Genomic DNA, 20994 nt, shown 5'->3' with positions numbered 1-20994 from the left:
AGAATCTATGTATGATCTCTAAGGCAATATCTGTATATACTAAAAAATTTATAGAGCTGCATTTTAAAATATACTCTGTTCTTTATAAACACAACTCTCACTAGCATTTTCACTGAATCTGAATTGATGAAAAAGTACTACACATTCAAATATATCCACTACCAGAAATTATAAATACCAAAAAAATTATTTTAAATTATGAAACAGTGATAACATTTTAGAAATGCAAACTTAGTAGCATTCGAACCTGGAGAAGCAGAACAGAAAAAAAATATAGCACAGGACAGGCAGGGTAGCATTATGGTTGAGAGCATGACTCTCACCAAAGAGCTTGGATTTGTTTAGTGACTCCACCAGCAACTAGTTATATGACCTTGACTGAGTGACCTGGCCTCACTGTCCCTCTGCAAAATTCATCTATTAAGTCAGGAAAATAATAGTATCTACCTCACTGGGGTTTTGTAAGAATTAGTTGAGTTGATGGCTATAAAAGATTCAGAGAAATGCCTGGCACTAAAAGTGCTATGTAAGTGTTCATCATCATCATCATTTTTGTTTATTAGTATTATCAATTGTGATAAACATTCTGTTTTGGTAGGGAAAACTAGCTAATTACTCAAGTCTTCCTATTCAGTGTTGTGCTTCCATTGAAGAACTACTTAGAGAATTTCTACTTGCAAGTAGATTGTAACTGTCCCAAGACATTCTTTAGCACATAAGTTTAAACATAATGTGAAAATATTTTTCTTCTTAATAAAGGGTATATATAAAATAAATCCTTTGGCTTAAAATTAGCAACAACAACAATAATAAAAACAACCGCTAACATTTATGTCAAGCATCGTGCTACACATTTTTCACATGACATTTCATATCATTGCTGTGAGCAATGATAATTGTGATCCCTTGAAAAGTGAACTTAATCAAATAAACTAAATGTATTTTTAAAAAGATTTCATCATCATATAACTAATTAAAGATTTCTCGTAACATTAGTCTTCTATTTGAATCTGAGTATTTGATGGTATTTTTCTCTTTCACTTTTTTGATTTGAAATGCTGCACTAAGGTATACTCAGCAACTGAGTCAACTATAGCTAATAAGTGACATGCACGCCTTGTCTTGAATGGCTTTGAAGATCTTCTCAAATCTTTTTTTTTTCCGTCAGATCTTATTTTTGCATTCTTTGAGAAAGTGCAATAGATAGGGATGTTTGCACTCTTCATATATAGTGTCATAGCTAGGAAAATGAAAAATCCATTGAAAAGAAATAATGCAGGTGGTAAATGAAACTCAAAAAATATTTTTATATGTAAATATATTTCTGTAGTTCAACTATTTAAAAAATATTTGTACAACTGAAATATCCTGATGTCATTTTAATTAAATGTACGATATACTGAATTTAGGAAGCTTATTAAGCTTATTGTTTTTATTGCAAATCTGAGTCATCAACAGGAAGGAAATATTAATCTATACAGCACAGAAACATTAGTTATGAACTTAAAATAAATATAGAAACAGAATTGTAACCTTGATAGTATCTAGATATAAGGGAATACAGTTAACAGGGAATCTGATACATCGGTTCTTTTTATCCTTAATCGAAAAACAAAAATGTTTTACCCTTTAAAATTATTAAATGAAATTCAGTATATATTTATTGAACAACGCCTCTGAAATACACGGTACTATAATATAAAAGATGAATGAGGTGAGTCATTTTCAAGGATCTTTAACCAAATAAGATGACACAAATCACAAAAAAAACAACACAAACACTTTATATCAAATTATTTTTTTCTTTTTTATCCTTTCACCTGTGAAGCTTGCGACTGTTCCCATCTGGGTAATAATTGTGACCCAAAGACTGGTCGATGCATTTGCCCACCCAATACCATTGGAGAGAAATGTTCTAAATGTGTACCTAACACCTGGGGCCACAGCATTACCACTGGCTGTAAGGTGAGTGAATTGCTTTATTTCATCTCATAATGTCTTTTAAGGATTTCTATTTTGGTAGACCTCAGTAGTCGGGCATTTCAAAAGTCAATATTATATTACAAAACAATACAGAACTATCACTATAGCATGCTTGCAGGTATTGATCAGTATCTTACATTTTACTTGTGGGAAAGATGATAAAGTAAATATACATTTATGTAGCTTCATCCATGATACTTACCAAAAAAAAAGGAGGAAAAAGAACCAAAAATTTGAAAATAAAACCGGAAACATCTATAACTTCATACCTACACACAATGAATATATCTGCAAAGTACAAGGAAATTAAGAATGAATTAAAAGAATTTGCCAAAAAATCCATAAGAATTTCTCCCAACTTATACCTAGGTGTCAGTTTTCAGGAAGTAGGTGAGAGGATTCTGAAGAGTCATATAAACAACCTTTAGCTTAGAAAACTACCCATTTTTTTTTTTCATGAGTGGGCCATAGAAAGTGGTATGACCAGACTCAGATTTAGAGAAATCTATACAGCCTCAGGGTAGAAGGCTGCTTGTAAGGCCTTTGCAGAAACGTTGGTGAGAGTTGACAGAGATTTTGGCCCCAGTCAATTATCCACTAACATTTAGGCGGCAAGCTAAGTTATAGAACTCCTAGACTGATATGGCCTGCTGAACTCATGTATTTAGGGGGTAAGAAAGAGAAGGCATAGGGATGCCTGCCAGGTTTTGCTTTGCAACAGGTGATCGTATCATTTACTGCTAGAGAGATTATAGGAGGAGATGCAAGTTCAAAAAGGAAAAGTGATGAATTCGGGGCTTTTTGTCAGCTTTTTGTGAGACTTTAATTAAATAAAATACAATTCACCTATTTAAAGTGATGAGTTTTGATCAATGATTACAGTTGTATAACCAACCCTTGTGCTCCATTGCAGTCTACTTCCCCTGCCCCCCGCGCCCAATCAGCACCAGGAAACTACTCTTTTCATTCTATCACTGTACTTTTGCCATTTCTACAAACTCATATAAATATAGTCATATTCCATGTTGTTTTTTGGAGGGTTTTTTGTTTGTTTTGGGGGATTATTTTTAGTTTGGCTTCCTCTACTTAGTACAATGCTTTTGTAATTCATCCATCTGTTATATTTTATCAGTAGTTCTTTTTTCTTGTTTAATAATTTTTCATTGTATGATATGCCATGACTTGGGTCATTTCCAGTTTGGTCCTGTTATGAATAATTTTGCTGTGACCATTAGTGTATAAATGTCAAAAGCAAGTGTGTAGACACATTTTCATTCCTCTTCACAAGAATGCTCCACATCCCTGCCCGTACTCAAGATTCTAAGTCTTTTTTTTATTTTAAGCATTCAGTTGGGTGTGTATTCATATATTTGCATTTCTTTTCTTTTTTGTCCAATGATATTAGGAATAATTTTGGTATTTTGTCAGTTATGTATCTTCTGGATGCCTATTTAAATCTTTTGCCTATTTTTATTTGGGGTTGTTTGTTTACTTAGTAATAAGTTGAAACAGTTCTTTATATATTCAGGATACTAGCCCTTTAATACATCTAGTTCTGCAACTGTTTTCTCCTAGTATATGACTTGCTTTTCAATTCCTCTAAGTATCTTTAATTTTTATAAAAATTAGTTTATTATCTTTTTCTTTCATGGTTCATGCTTTTTATGGTCCATCTAGGAAGTCAATTTATATTTCTTAAAGGTCTAAAGTATCTCTCCTGTGTTTTCTTCAAGAAGTTTTACAGTTTTATGTCTTAAATTTGGGTCCATGTTCAATTTTCAATATTAATTTTTATATACGGTGTAAAGTAAAGGTCAAAATTCACTTTTTTTCTGGATGTCCAATTTTTCCAACACCAATTGTTGAAAAGGCTATCTTATTTTCCCCATTGAATTACTTTGATTCGTTTGTCAAAATAAACTGACCATATATGCGTTCACACATTTCTGGACTCTATTCTGTTTCATTGATTTATGTCTATCCTTATGCTGACAGCACACTATCTTGATCACTGTAGCTTTCTAGCAAGGAATGGAATTAGGTGGTATAAGCTCTCCAACCTTGTTCATCATTTCCCATACCATTTGGTTACATTGAATCCTTTGCATTTCCATATAAATTGACAACTCAGCTTGCCAATTTCTTTCTAAAAAGCCTGCTAAGATTTCATTGGGATTATGTTAAATCTACAGGTCAATTTGGGAAAAATTGACATTTTAAGAACATCAGATCTTCCAGTGTATGAACATGGCATAACTTTCCATTTAGTTAAGTCTTTATCATTTTCCTCAACAATGTTTTATAGGTTTTGGTGTGCAAGACTTGCATGTGCATTATTAAATTTACTGTTGTATTTCATATTTTTGATACAAATGCTATTATTTGTTCCATTTCAGTTTGCAATTGTTTGTTACTAGAACAGAAAAATACAATTATTTTTATACATTAACCTTCTATACTGCAATCTTCCTAAGCTTATTAGATTTACTTGCTTTTTGGTAGATTCATTAGGATTTTTTATCTAGACAATAGTGTCATCTGCAAATTGAGTTTTACTTCTTCCTCTCCAATCCATATAAGTTTTATTTCATTTTCTTGACCTACTGCAGTAAATTGTTGACTAGAAGAAGTTGGAGCAAACATCTTTGCCTCATTCCTTCTGTTAAGTAGAAAGCATTCAGTCTTTTATAATTAAAACATAATTAAGAATGATGTTAGCTATATTTTACTTACAGATGCTCTTCATCAGTTTTAGGATGTCTCTCATGTTCCTAGGTTGCTAAGAACTTTTATCAGGAATGTGTGTTCAATTTTGTCAAATGAATTTCTGCAGCTATTGAGATGATCATATGATTTTTCTTTTTAAGCTCTTAATATGGTGAATCATATTGATTGATTTTCAAATGTTGATCCAACTTTGTAATCCTCAGATAAACTCTGCTTGATCATGGGGAATTATTCTTTTAGAATTATTTTAGATTATGTTTGCTAGCATTTTGTAAATGGTTTTTGGATCTACATTCATAAGGAATATTGGTTTATATTTTTCGTAGTGTTGTTTTCCAGTTTGGGTATTGGGGTACTGCTAGCCTCATGAAATAGATTTGGAAGTATTCCCATCACATAATTTCTGAAGCGTTTACATAATCAATGAAATAGAAAATAAAAATACTCTAGAAAAAAGTCAGTGAAGCCCAAAACTGATTCTTTGGAAAGTTTAATAAAGTTGACAATACTCTAAGAAGATTGATCAAGAAAAAAAGAGAGAAGAAACAAATAAAATGATGAATAAAGAAGGGGACATAACTATAGATCCTATAGACATTAAAAGAATAATATGGGAATAATCTGAACACCTTAAAACAATAAATTTGATAACATATTAAATGAACTGAATGGAGGAATGTTTTCAAAGGTTTATTTTAACATCCCTTTTTTTTTTCTTACTTTGAAGTTAATTTGCCCTTGCGTTTCATGTTTCTTAAGGTGAAAACTTAGATTATTGACTTGAGATCTTTCTTCTTTACTAATATAAGCAATTCATATTATAAATTTCCTTCCAGGCACTACTTTAATTGTATCCCATACATTTTGATATGTTGTGTCTCAATTTTCATTGTTTAAAATATTCTTACTTATTTTATTTTTAATCCAATGGTTATTTAAAAGTATGTTCTTTAATTTGCAAATATTTGGGAGTTTTCAAGATCTCTTTCTGTTATTGTCATCTAGTTCTGTATTGGTCTGAAAACGTAATTTGTATTTTTTAGTCCTTTTGAATATATAGAGATTTGTTTTTTGTCTCAGAATCGTATCCATTTTGATTAACATGTGTCCTTGAAAACAAGGTGTGTTATGTTCTGGCACCGTTGGATAAAATCTTCTATAAAAGTCAATTATCTTTAATGATTTTTATGTCTGCATGTTTTCTCAATACCTGAGGATGTTGAGCTATACCTGTGATCTATTTCTTCTTTCAGTTCTCTCGGGTTTTGATTCATGTATTTTGTAGCAGTGATATTAGGTGTATGCTCATTTAAGATGAATCTATCTTTTTGAAAAGTTGATGCCTTTATCATTATGAAGCATCCCTGTTTATCCATGATAATGTTCCTTGTTCTGAAGTGTACTTTTTATCATATTCATATAGCTATTCTGTCTTTCTTCTGACTGGTGTTTTTGTGGTCGTATACATTTTTAAACATTATCATTTATTCCATCTCTTTTTAAAAATAGTTTAATGTTCATCTTAATGCTTCCGCCTCTTAATTCAAGTATTTAAATCATTTCCACTTAATGCAATTATCAGTCTGAATGGGTTAAGTCTACATTTTGCTATTTGCTTTATATTTGCCCTATCTGCTCTTACCTTCATTTTTCTTCTTTTTCTACCTCACTTTGGACTGAGTAATTTTTTATAATTACGTTTTATATTCACTTTGACTTCTTAGCTCTACTTATTTATTTTATATTTTTGTCTTTGTCTAGGGATATACATCTTTAACTTTTCATAATGTACCTTAAAATAATGTTTCAACACTTTACATTTAACATAAGAAACTTGCAAGGGTAAACCTCTAATTTTCTTTCTTATCTTTATGCTATTGTTGTCATATGTTTTACTTCTATATATTATATATCCCACAATATAATCTTATGATTTTGATTTAAATAATCAATTATTTTTTCAAAAGGAGAAAAAACTTATTTTCTGTTTTTCTATATAAATATCAATTCCAGTGCTCTTTATTCCTTTGGATACATCCAAATTTCTATTATTATTATTATTTCTAGTATTTCAGGTCTGCTGACAATGATTCTTTCAATTTTTGTTACCAAGAAGTCTCTACTTTTCCTTCATTTGTCAAAGTTATTGTTTCTGAGTATATAATCCTAAATCCTGTTTTTCAGCAATTTGATTATGTTGTCTTTTTGTAGTCACCTTATATTCATTTCTCAGGGGGTTAGTTGGACTTGAATCTGTGGGATTGCAGACTTCATCAAAGTTGGAAATTTTCCAGCCATTATATCTTTAAAATTTTGTTTGTTTGTTTTTCATCCCCATTGTCTCCTTCTGGAACTCATTATGTATGTGTTGGACCACGTGATATTTTCCCACAGCTCACTGAAATTCTGTTTATTCTTTCATTCTTCTTTTTTCTATATTCTTCATTTTTGTTAGTATCTATTGTTAGGTGTTCAAATTCACTGATTTTTTTTCTTCTGTAGTATCTAATCTGTTGTTAATCCAGTTGCTAGTCTTTTTTCATTTCAAATATGTATCTTTCATCTTTAAATTTCCTTTTGTATCTTTTTATATCTTTCATTCTCTCCTCCTTATATTCACATTTTTCATTTATCTTGAGAATATTTATTTATAATATTTATAAATATTGGTTTTTGTAAGGTAGTTTTTTGCTAATTCCATCATTTGTTTTATTTCAAGATCATGCTTACTGGTTGATTTTTTTTCCTGGTTATGAACTATATTTTCTTGCTTCTTTGCGTGACTGGTGATTTTTATTTGGATGCCAGATGTTGTACATTTTTTCATTGTTGCACATTAGATTTTGTTGTATTCCTTTAAAGAGAGTTGAACTTTATCCTGGCTATCAGGTTAGTTACTCACCAATCACTTGAATCCTTTTGATGCTTGCTTTTAAATTTTATTAGAGAAGGTCCAGAGCAGCCTTTAATCTAGGAATCACTTAGCCCTACTACTAAGGTGCTAAATACATTGAGAACACTACCCAGTGCATTACTATCTGTTCACTCTGGCTATTGGGAATATGAATTATTCCAAGCTTTCTGTGGACCCTAGGAATTTTTCAGCCTCAGGCTTTCCAATTATTTTTTCTCCAACCATGTAGAATTTCATTCCATGCATGCACAGATCAGTACTCAGCCAACGACTCAAGGGAACCCTTCTGCATATCTCTGGAATTTTCTCTCTAACTTCCTTCTTTTGGGACACATATTCTACTTGTCTTCCATAAATTCTAATTGCCTCAGCTTCTCCAAACTCTACGCTGTTTCTCAATTCAGCTATAGTTTTGGGCTTTATTTGGGTTTCCCCTCTTTGGGTTGCAGACTAGACTGCCTTTATGTTCTAACTCATTTGTTTTCCTTCTCTCAAAAATCACAGTCCTTCGCTTCCTGTTATCCAATGTTTGAAAACAGTTATTTCTTGGTTTTTATTTCTGTATGTGTTTTGTTTTTAGTTTTATAGTTTAACAGATTAAAAGAGAGGAGATAAACCAGTAAGTGCTCTAAAAACTAAGACTGTTTAAAAAGAAGGAATATTCTTTAGTGCCTAGTGCAACACAAAGGTCAAGTAAGATTAGGGCTGAACTGTGTCCATTAAATTTAAGAGCAATAAATAAGGGCATTTTTGATGTTAGTGAGAGCCATTCCAGTTGATCACATTGGACTGAGAAATACTGGAACATAATGCCCAAGTGTGGCCTGTTTGACTCCATGGTAGTACCCTATAGAGATGTAAACTATTATTTTCTACTGAGTCAGCACACATGTAGACTCTGTAACCATTCTTACATATATGATAAAATATCTGAATACATTCGTCTAGATACACTGATCTAGAGGAAAACAAGAATATTGGTGACTGTTCAAGGAAGTGCAGATACATGACTTCAGTTAGACATGTGATTAAATTAAAAACTGGACAGGATGCTCATTTTTCTATTGCCAATAGCAATATTAAGTTTGAAGGTTCATAGAACTACATTTTTGGAAACAAAACAATTTCTCAAGAGTTCCAAAGATTTTTGATGAGTATGAACAACATTTTAAGTTCCTATGACTGACATTTTGCATTTTCAACCTCAAATCCAAGCATCTGCCCCATCGCTTGACTCATGAATAAGTTGTACATAAACTTAAGAGGGTTCCATGTTATCTACAAAATCCTATGATGTGGCCAAACTCTAATGAAACTCCTGAAATTGAAGCTGATGCTTAATGTTCAGGATGTAAATCAGGATAGAATGTAGACCAAGTTATTTTTAAGCATTTGTATGTTTGATTCCATTATATTTACTTATCATTGAATAAACACTATGTTGACTGAAGTCGATCGAAATATTTTGATTACTTTGAACCACTGTTAAAAATCTAAATTTCTGAATAGCTAGACACTTCATAATTATGAATAATTACAAAAAACTTCATACAGCCCTCACAAATATTTATAAGCATGTATCCTACTATTTAAAAATCTTGGATGATTATAATCTAAATGAACAGTGATTTGAGATTTATAGCTTTCATTCCTTTGTGTCATGGATAATTTCTCTGTGCTGAGGTGTGAGCACACACATCATCTGAGCTTTTATTGAACTAGAATACAAAGCCTGCCATCTTTCACTGGCAGGGGAATAGTGCATAAATCTTCTATTGCTAAACAAACATTACATCTAATTATGATTTACATTTCATGTTGGCTATAGTACTGTCTAAACATATGGTTAATGGTCTTTTTTATTCTCTACTATAACTTCCTGAATAAACTCCCTGATTTGGAAAGGTCCCAATGTCTATCTGTACTGTTGACTAGTCTTTAAGTATTAATACTTTCGTTTTATAATAATAAATTTGTAGCAGACATTTCATATTTTAGTTAAAGTCTAAAGACAGTTATTTTAGTTAATAAAGTCTAAGACATCTATTTTAGTTAAATATCTCTATCTCATAAAACAATTTTTAAAGTTATTGCATGATTATAGTTTCCATAGCATATAATTTTCTCTTTCTGATTATGGTCAGTTTTGTTTAAATGAGTCAAGGAAAAGTTATTTAAAGGAATAAGTCAGTCATCCTTATTTTGTTGTTTTTTTTTTTTTTTGCGGTACGCGGGCCTCTCACTGTTGTGGCCTCTCCCGTTGTGGAGCACAGGCTCCGGACGCACAGGCTCAGCAGCCATGGCTCACAGACCCAGCTGCTCCGCGGCATGTGGGATCTTCCCGGACCGGGGCACGAACCCGTGTCCCCTGCATCGGCAGGCGGACTCCCAACCACTGCGCCACCAGGGAAGCCCAGTCATCCTTATTTTGAATTCTCATTCTGCATCTGATGTTCTATAAGAACGAGTTACTTGGGGGGATTGCGGTTGTTTGTTCTATGCTTTGGAAACTATAGCCATGTTTGTAGTATAATACATAATCACATTTTAGATCTTTGAGTTTAAAATACCTTTTAGGAGCATCCCCTACTGCAGGCCTTTTTACTGGATAGCAGTGAAGACAGAAAAATACGGAACCAGAAAGACACCAAAAATAAGGCCAGGTGATATTTTAATATCAGAATCTGGGAAAATATTTCACCAAACATTTCGACAGGGAAGAGATAATAGATGGAAAGCTGGTGATTGTACATCACAGCCTGGAAAGTGTTGTCCTATAAGTTAACTGCTGGCAGGAGCAGAAGCAGGAATAGCCCTAGTAGTAGTGGGTATAGGAATTAAGCTGAGCAATGAAAGTGTGAGAAATGCAAAGTGAGATCCAGCCAGACTTGCATCTGGAAATTCGGCAAGTTGTTATGCATTTGAGTATGCCACAGAGCTGTAGATCTGAGAAGGATAATTAATAGAAAGTCACCAAAAAGAGGTCATAGACTAAGTACAAAGCCTGTATGGTGGCAAACGCAGACAGAGACAGGTGGTACTCACTTGGGGGACAGAAACCACACTAGTTGTTTAAACAGGGAAAGTAGAATATAAAGAATTGTTAACCAGTAAAAAGGATAAAAGAGGGATATAAAATGTCCTGAAGTAGTAGGTACAAAAGAGTAGCTACTACTTCCAGGGTGAGGGGTGGTGGACAATAAAGGAACCAAGGGCTAGGGGAAGGCATCCCCCTGCCCCCCACTCCGAACAAGGCTTAGGTTCAGACATAGTTGAAAAGAATGTGGCTACTACAGGAATGCATAGCCTGCTGGTGGTAAAACACAAACAATAATAATAATACACAAAACTTGCCAGAGTTTGTGGGCAAGTGTTGGTCTATAGAGGCTACCCATCATTGCTGGAGGTTATGGGTATGCTGGAGCTACTTAGAAGCAGCCTGTTGTGGACAGAGCTTGTGTGCAGACCTAAGCAGCCTAGGAGAGAGAGTGGCCTGATGGCATAGCTAGAATTCTTTCTGGGCCTCTGGGCTCCCATGCTAAATAATTAAATAATAATGATGGCAATAGTGATGAAGACCCAGAACCCAGAACAGAAGTGTCTTTCCATCACTATGGCCTTCTAATGAATAAGCCTAATGTTCTGCTACCTGGCCAGGGAGAGGTGTCCACAGGGTCTAACTGCAATATCACAAAGCAGGGCAAGGAGGAGTGAGTTTAGAGCTCAGAGGCAGCAGAGTAATCACTGGCACAGCTGATCTGTGGAAATGATGTATTCCAAGACCTTAGATAACATTTAGAAATCCACTTGAATTTTAATTAAAATGCAAGGAACTATGAGCTGTAAATCAGAAACAGAGAGCCTTAAGCAATAAGAGACGAAGAGACATGTGGATGAGCAGCAATTGAAGATTGCTGATGAGGTGAGATAAAGAAATTATTGAAAAGAAGCTAAAAATGCAGCAGTGTAATTAAAATAAGTATTGGTGGTATATACATACAACAGAATTTTCATGGTGTAGAATGGAAAGGACAAAATGGAGAACAAATTTGAGAGGCAAATAGGGAAACGACTGCAGAAAACAGTAGTATAGTATTGATTTGGCAGACAGACAAAAATGATGTACTTTAAGAATTATAAGTGATCCTGAAGAAGAATATTGATAAATTAGAACAGAAGTAAAAATCAAAAACAAATTTGAAGAAATAGCACTGAATTAAAGAGCAATTTTATTCTCAAACTGAAAGAACTCACCATGTTCCAGTAAATTAATTTTTAAAAAGACTCAAGCTTTTAAAAATTCTAGCAAAACTTGGCATCATTTTATTTTCTTTTTTAAATTTTTTATGTTTTTAATATTTTTTAACATCTTCTTTGGAATATAATTGCTTTACAATGGTATATTAGTTTCTGCTATATAAAAAAGTGAATCAGCTATATGTATACATATAACCCCCATATCTCCTCCCTCTTAAAAAAAAAAAAAGTAGCTGCTTAAACATGAATATCAGAAGGAAAACAAAAAGATATCTTTAATTAGTAGCTTGATCCCCTTCTGTGCTAGTTTCCTTTTCCCAGAAATACATTTTGTACTGTTTTGTTAGTTGAGTTTTAAGTGTCTCAGGAGGTGGTGGATCTGGCACTTCCTTGGCAGCATATTTCACAGCCTAATAATCTTAATAGCTTCAATACTCTGGAATGGGTTTAATCCAGTCTTATTTGTTTGTATAGGTTAAAATTTTCCAAGGACCTCTCATCACCCTAGCAATAGGAATTTTTTAATGGTCTCATCACTTTTTAATTGCTTAAACTTTTTTTTTTTTTTTTTTTGCGGTACGCGGGCCTCTCACTGTTGTGGCCTCTCCCACTGCGGAGCACAGGCTCCGGATGCGCAGGCTCAACGGCCATGGCTCACAGGCCTAGCCGCTCCTCGGCATGTAGGATCCTCCTGGACCGGGACAGGAATCCGTGTCCCCTGCATCAGCAGGCAGACTCTCAACCACTGTGCCACCAGGGAAGCCCCTACCTTTTTTTTTTTAGTGTTTAAAATAAAAGGTTTGGAATGAGCATTAAAAAAACAATTCTAGCAAAATTTCAAATTACATATATAAAGAGAAAATCCTATGCATATCTAGGAAGAAGAAAAAAGGTTACCAGCAAAGCACCTCAGACTGGGCTTTTCTGCAAACCTAATTCTAAAACACAACATCCTAGATATCACTTCTCCTCTAAATTCTCCCTGGCTTCCCCACATCTGGTTTGGTGCTTTTTATACGTTCTCATAGCATTTTACATTTTCCCTATTACATCATGCTTATTCCACTGTGTTATATTTATGTATTTACTTATATTTATGTACATTAGATTGTAAAGTATGTCTCTATACAATAAGTGCTATAAAAATGAAATGATAAGGTAAAATGGCTTTGTCTAAATTTCAATCTTTGAAGTAAGAAGTATTTGAAGAAAACCTATACCTAACTCCTGCTCACCACAAAGACAGAGAAAACACAGTTTCTTTCTTATTCAATAGCTTTATGGTTTCTGGACACTCATATATTTTAGTAAATGCAGGAAGCAATTTTAACATTATGTTCACTGATGTTTCCCAAGCGACTGAACTAGAACAGTACAAAGCATATAACAGACACATGATTAATATGTGCTTAATGGAAGCATAGAAACATTAGAATTAAAATTTAAAGATATTGCCCATGAAACGATGTTAATCATTGCTGTTTTTATCTCCTCCATAGCCTTGTAACTGCAGCTCGGTGGGATCCTTGGATTTCCAATGCAATATAAACACGGGGCAATGCAACTGTCGTCCCAAATTCTCTGGTGCGAAATGTACAGAGTGCAATCGAGGCCACTGGAGCTACCCTCACTGCAATCCCTGTGACTGCTTCCTGCCAGGGACTGATGACTCAACCTGTGATTTAGAGACTAAAAAATGCTCCTGTACTGATAAGACTGGGCAGTGCACTTGTAAGGTAAGTGCTGCCGAAATTCAGTAAGGAAAAACCTTACTCAGTTCTATTTCCATTGCTCAGCTTTAACTTCATTCAGTTATTTATTCCTGCATCATTAGGCCAAACAGACAGACAAATGAAAATTCATTGCCAGACACAGTTTTATTCTAGCATACAGATAAGCACTGATTTTTTTTTTTTTTTTTTTTTTTTTTTTTGCAGTACGCGGGCCTCTCATTGTTGTGGCCTCTCCCATTGTGGAGCACAGGCTCCGGACACGCAGGCTCAGCGGCCATAGCTCACGGGCCCAGCCGCTCCGCGGCATGTGGGATCTTCCCGGACCGGGGCATGAACCTGTGTCCCCTGCATCAGCAGGCGGACTCTCAACCACTGTGCCACCAGGGAAGCCCTAGCACTGATTTTTAAGAACTGATTTTCAACCAGAACCCAACATATTTTTCTAGCTCATATAAATGATATATTTTCGACAGTAAAGTTCAGTTTGTCTTTACATATTCACTTTGCTTCAACAAGAATAATGTGGGAGAGAAAAAAAAGTTCTCTTAAGCATCATCAGAGAAAAATCACAGCTAAATGATAAGGTTGATTTAAAAAAAAATTTTCTCCTCAAATTAATCCGCAATCACTGTACACTGAAAAATAGATTTACTGCTGTGAAAGTTCAGTAAAACTTCATCACGTATAAGCAGTGACATTACAAACAGTGACTATATGCAAATTTCAGTCCTCATTAATATTGTTAAATGACATAGGAAAACAGCCAATTAAAAAGGGTAAGAAGGGCTTCCCTGGTGGTGCAACGGTTAAGAATCCGCCTGCCAACACAGGGGACATGGGTTCGAGCCCTGGTCCGGGAAGATCCCACATGCCGCGGAGCAACTAAACCCGTGTGCCACAACTGCTGAGCCTGTGCTATAGAGCCCACGAGCCACAACTACTGAGCCTGCGCTCTAGAGCCCATGAGCCACAACTACTGAAGCCCACAAGCCTAGAGCCCATGCTCTGCAACAAGAGAAGCCACCACAATGAGAAGCCCAAGCACTGCAACGAAGAGTAGCCCCCACTCGCTGCAACTAGAGAAAGCCCACGTGCAGCAACAAAGACCCAACGCAGCCAAAAATAAATAAAATAAATTTTTTAAAAAAAAAGGTTAAGAAGGATTTTTTTCTCCCTTAGATATTTCTGGAAAATCAGTCCCAGGATAAATGCAGTAAAGACTGTATCAGAAGTATCTTTACAAGAAAAAGTCTGTGCAAAGAGAGTCAGAGGAAACAGAAAGATGAAATCTAGGGAGTGGTTGTTAAGAGTCTTGAGAATTTAGGAAAATGGAAGATTCTGCCATTAAAAGTCCTAGACAAAGCACAAAGTATGATGCTGCATTATTACATATTATAATTATGATTATACATTATACTTAATACATGCTATATGTGTGTATATACAGTATTCAATAATAATTATATAAATCTATATTTTAACATATTGCCTGTTTTTTACAGCTTTGCATCACACCACTGTCTAGGAATCAATGTTTTTATTTTGCTTTCAAAATTCTCATGACTCTTTCATATTCCTCACAGTGGAATAATGGGAAATGTGCTGCCTAAATTTTAAAAACAATATACAATATCCTTAGTAATGCATGCATTTATAAATAAAGCATTTTTTTAGACCCATGCCATGCTAACAAAGAGATTAACTGCATATGCTATTTGGGATGTGAGTCTGATATTCAGCATTCTTTTATTTTTTGTTTCATTGTCTTTAAAATGTGCTCCTGTTATTCATTCTTGAGTTTATTTCTCTCACCATGTCACCGTATGGACTCTGGGGATCTCTCATCTTTCTTCAGGTGAATGTGGAAGGCGTCCGCTGTGACAGGTGCCGGCTTGGCAAATTCGGACTTGAGGCCAAGAACCCACTTGGCTGCAGCAGCTGCTATTGCTTCGGCGCCACTACTCAGTGCTCTGAAGCAAAAGGACTGATCCATACGTGGGTGAGTAAGGAACTGCTGAGCCATGTAATGGTATAATGTTAGTTCCTGCTGGTGTCTTTTAGCCAGGCACTGAGGGGTAGGAGGAAATGGCAAAACATTTAAGTAACGTTTTCCCCTGCGCACGTTTAGAACGGGTAGAGGGGCCATGTGCCATTAGACAGTTGGAGTAAATATCGTTTTTATCCTGCCTTTAAAAGAGTTCATTTATTGCGGACGAGGAAATAGATGCCGAGTGAAAAAGGAAAACATTATAAGGGAAATGTTATGTTTGGGGATGGGAAGAAGCTGCCCTCTGAAGAGCAAGGGCACCAGAGCGGGAAGGTAGATGTGTGTTCATGCAGTAATGAGAACCAGAACTTGCGCATTTAGTCCAACCAGGCTTAGAGAATCATCACTCTTTAGGGCGGAAAAAAGTTCATTTTTGCCTTAATTTTCCTTTAAGTCTTCCTACTTTTAAACTCTACTTATTGTTAGTGTAAAAGACCAGTTTTCACAGATGTTGTGGATTTCACTATGCAAACAAGTCAGAAGGGTTTATGCCCTCTCCTACCTGTTCATTGTGCACGAGTTCTGTTTCTCATGAGAACACTTCATCAGAAGGGGATGGGGCTGCAGAGAGACATGCAGTCTATCACTCTTTTTTTTTTAACATCTTTATTAGAGTATAATTGCTTTACAATGGTGTGTTAGTTTCTGCTTTATAACAAAGTAAATCAGCTATACATATACATATATCCCCATATCTCCTCCCTCTTGTATCTCCCTCCCACCCTCCCTATCCCACCCCTCTAGGTGGTCACAGAGCACCAAGCGTATCTCCCTGTGCTATGCGGCTGCTTCCCACTGTCTATTTTACATTTGGTAGTATATATAAGTCCATGCCACGCTCTCACTTCGTCCCAGCTTCCCTGTGTCCTCAAGTCCATTCTCTACGTCTGCGTCTTTATTCCTGTCCTGCCCCTAGGTTCTTCAGAACCACTTTTTTTTTTTTAGATTCCATATATATGTGTTAGCATATGGTATTTGTTTTTCTCTTTCTGACTTACTTCACTCTGTGTGACAGACTCTTGGTCCATCCACGTCACTACAAATAACTCAATTTCATTTCTTTCTATGACTGAGTAATATTCCATTGTATATATGTGCCACATCTTCTTCATCCATTCATCTGTCGATGGACACCTAGGTTGCCTCCATGTCCTGCCTATTGTAAATAAAGCCTCAGTGAACATTGTGGTATATGACTCTTTTTGAATTATGGTTTTTTCAGGGCATATGCCCAGTAGTGGGATTGATGGGTCGTACGGTAATTCTATTTTTAGTTTTTTAAGGAACCTCCATACTGTTCTCCATAGTGGCTGTATCAATTTACATTCCCAGCAACAGTGCAAGAGGGTTCCCTTTTCTCCACACCCTCTCGAGCATTTATTGTTTGTAGATTTTTTGATGATGGCCATTCTGACTGGTGTGAGGTAGTATCTCATTGTAGTTTTGATTTGCATTTCTCTAATGATTAGTGATGTTGAGCATTCTTTCATGTGTTTGTTGGCAAGCTGTGTGTCTTCTTTGCAGAAATGTCCCTTTAGGTCTTCTGCCCATTTTTGGATTGGGTTGTTTGTTTTTCTGATATTGAGTTGCATGAGCTGCTTGTAAATTTTGGAGGTTAAGTTTAAAGGAGGCCTCCAAAGACTTAAACTCAGCCCCTGCTGTGTTTTGATCCCATGCAGGTGACTCTGAAGCCTGAGCAGACCATTCTGCCCCTGGTGGATGAGGCGCTGCAGCACACAACTACCAGAGGCATCATTTTTCAACATCCAGAGATTGTTGCACACATGGATCTGGTGAGACAAGATCTCCATTTGGAACCTTTTTATTGGAAACTTCCAGAACAATTTGAAGGAAAGAAGGTAAGGACAAGAACTTTGAAGTCACATGAGAACAAAATAAAATGTTTTTAGAATAATGCTATTTGGAGATTTATCTAACTCATCATTCCTCATTCTGTTTTATCAGTTGATGGCCTATGGGGGCAAACTCAAGTACACAATCTATTTTGAGGCTCGGGAAGAGACAGGTTTCTCTACATATAACCCACAAGTTATCATTCGAGGTGGGACTCCTAGTCATGTGAGAATTATCATCAGGCATATGGCTGCTCCTCTAATTGGCCAGTTGACAAGACATGAAATTGAAATGACAGAGGTAAGGTGGTGACTTGTTGGGTGCCAGGATGCCAACGGATTTGCACTCGGTTTCGGCAAAGTGGTTTCTTTTCTTGTTAACAGAAAAAATGGAAATATTATGGTGATGATCCTCGAATCAGTAGAACTGTGACCCGTGAAGACTTCTTGGATGTACTATATGATATCCATTATATTCTTATCAAGGCTACCTATGGAAATATCATGAGACAAAGCAGGTAAACTATAATGAATATCCAAGTTAATTTCTTATTCTAGAGTCTATAAGAGAGATGAGTAAGACATCAGACAAGAAAGATTTAAAAGTTTGGTTTGGGAGTGTGATGATAGAAGACTAGTCAAGGATGGTGTCCAGGTCATCTGGTGGAAATTACTGCCATTCCCCCCAAAAGGGAAACAGAATCAGAAGCAAGATTAAGGGGAAAAATTGAATTGATCTCTGACATGGTGAATTTTAGATGTCAGGCAGAAGTTCAGGAGAAGGTGTCCTACAGGGTAGAGAGAATTCACTGCTGTGCTATAAATAGGTTGCAAGATTGCTGAGAAGGTATCCTCCTTCAACCGTCAGGGGAACCAGGCAGGGCCAAGTTGGTCCTGTCTCTCCCAACCATATGCATTCTCATCTGTTCACCCCAGTGTGCCATACTGTATTGCCATTTTCCCTGTGCCTTATGATGTGAAAAGACTGGGAATCACATTGAATAGGAAAGTACACGGAACAAGAACAAGAATGAATGTCATGAAAGCCAAAGGATGAGAATACTATAAGGGAGTAGGTATGGTTTTTTCGTATGACCCGAAGAGGACAATTAAAAGGAGGCTGTTTGAAACTGGCACCTAGGATCACACTGGTGACATTCATAATACCAGTTTTAGTGAAGTTCTGGGGCAGAAATAGTCTCAAGGTTTTGAGGAATGAATGGGATGCAATGAACCTAATATTATGAATGTAGACTATTGTTCTCCATGAACAAAATCATAAAAAGGGAGGAATGAGGTCGTGTCAAAAGTCAAGGGAGGATTGTTTAATCAGAGAAGTAAGCATGTTTATATACCATGGAACTGGGGAAGGGGAGGAATTAGTAGCAAGATATAAATTTTAAAATGATAGAATAAAGAGAAAATAAACAATGAAGAAGCCAGGATTCTTCAACATCATGAGTATACATGAGTATACTTGAGGTCATGTGCCTCAAGTATAAGGGAAAACTTATCTAATGAGATAAAATGAGGAACTGCACAGATGTAGCTAAATGTATGCCATGGAGGCAGAAAGTTGAGTTGAGTTCATACACATAGTCTCAACTTCTCTGGCATATTAGCTTCTCTGTTGTGTCTATAAGAATATGAAATCAATAGATGTTTAAAAATAATCTTATATAACAAAATAGTAGATCAGTGCAGGACAACAAAAGAAAACAAAATTATGAACCCTCTCATTGACAAACCAATGAATATCAAAATACCATGTTTCACTTCTTCCCAGCATGGACTTAACATATACTACCATGGACTTATATATACTACTACGTAACATAGATAGCTAGTGGGAAGCAGCTGCATAGCACAGGGAGATCAGCTCGGTGCTCTGTGACCACCTAGAGGGGTGGGATAGGGAGGGTGGGAGGGAGATACAAGAGGGAGGAGACATGGGGATATATGTATATGTATAGCTGATTCACTTTGTTATAAAGCAGAAAAGCACCATTGTAAAGCAATTATACTCCAATAAAGATGTTTAAAAAAATAAAATTAAAAATAAAGAAAAGAAAATAAAATACCTTAAAAAAATACCATGTTTCAAATGTTTACACTGTTAAACATGTAGCAGAAAATCCTTTCTTTGTTGCAGAAGATCCATATTGCTCTTCTGATTGTACCAAAAGTAGGGACCAAATCAAGGACCAAAATTTACTTTTAAGTCTATATTGTTTTGATTTGTTTTTCATATTTCTCATTTCTAACAGGAGATTCTTTGTTTTGTTTTTTACAGTAGGTCCTTGTTGGTTATCTATTTTAAATAATAGCAGTGTGTACATGTCAATCCCAAATCCCAATTATGAAGTAATTTAAAAAAACATATACCAAAATATCTTGTCAGTTATATTGTTAATTATTTTAGAATTTCAAATGTAACTTAGATGACAGAAGCCAAAGCAGGTTTGCATGTCCTAGAAGACAGCAGGTGACTTTGTGAGTGTGAAAATATGTTATTTTGAAATTGTTCTATGCTTCAGTAAAAAAGTTTGGTCATACGCAGAACATTTTGTTAGTGGATCTGGTAGAAACAGTGTTGTCATGCATTTTTCATTACGCTTTCTTTGCCTCTCTCACACCGATTCCACCTTTCTTTGCTGTAAGGTTGCTTTTTTTCCCCGTAAGTCTCTTTCTCTTATCACTTTATTTCATATATCTCACTAAATAATATCCTTTGGCTTCGGAGTTCCTTTTTTTAAACACTAGAGTAAGTAAATACTTCACTTTTTCTAGGCTCAATAAAAACTAGAGTGAACATCTAGTAACGATAAAAACAAATAAAGCAGTGTATCAGCACTTGATTTTGTAAGACAGTGGAATTTTGACAAAGGTCAGAGATATGTTTGAGTCTTCCTCTCAAAGCAGTTAACACATAACGCTGCATCTTTATTCAGTTACAAATTTAAATAGTCTCAGAAGCAGAGAGTTTGTTATACATGTGGTTTGAGGTTCTGACTTTGTACATATTACAATGCTGAAATTTTCTTTTTTCTTTGCTTTTGTCCTGTCTTACATTTATTTGAAGAACTTAACGACTTTGTTTTTCAGTATTCATTTAAATAGATGCCTGAGTTTGGCCAAATCCCTGATTCAAGCAAAACAGTTCCTCTCTGATTCCCTGAGGAAAAATAATGATGTGTTGCAGAAATGTCTGTTGCTAACACCATTCAGGTTTCACTTGGTTTTTAAATACTCACTAGTCTGTTGTGTGCATGCACGTGCCAGAGAAGGGAAGGTGATGCTAGAAACTCCTCAGGTTATAAAATACCATGAGATACTAGCAGAGATGACTTTGCAACAAACACCGAGTTACCTTCCTACTCCGTCAGAGAACCCAGAGTCTTTCTTGTAGGAGGGGAGTGGTTTATTTACAGATCACAACTGCTGTGCGTCCTATAATGAGGGGAGCATGAAATCTGAATT

At 35.5% G+C, this 20994-nt stretch overlaps 1 protein-coding gene across 1 annotated transcript in view; it reads left to right on the top strand.

Annotated features, from left to right (window-relative positions):
- LAMA2 (laminin subunit alpha 2) overlaps nt 1-20994 on the top strand; it is a 603358-nt gene that overhangs the window by 397207 nt on the left and 185157 nt on the right. Inside the window, exons 22-27 of the mRNA XM_060029982.1 lie at nt 1829-1965; nt 13381-13617; nt 15470-15613; nt 17341-17520; nt 17627-17815; nt 17899-18032. Coding sequence (XP_059885965.1) covers nt 1829-1965; nt 13381-13617; nt 15470-15613; nt 17341-17520; nt 17627-17815; nt 17899-18032 — 1021 coding nt within the window. The remainder of the gene's footprint in view (nt 1-1828; nt 1966-13380; nt 13618-15469; nt 15614-17340; nt 17521-17626; nt 17816-17898; nt 18033-20994) is intronic.

Source organism: Delphinus delphis, chromosome 14 (genome assembly GCF_949987515.2).
Source record: "Delphinus delphis chromosome 14, mDelDel1.2, whole genome shotgun sequence".
NCBI lineage: Eukaryota > Metazoa > Chordata > Mammalia > Artiodactyla > Delphinidae > Delphinus > Delphinus delphis.
The sequence above is the reverse complement of the archived record's forward strand: the minus strand, read 5'-3'. Positions and strand labels throughout refer to the sequence as shown.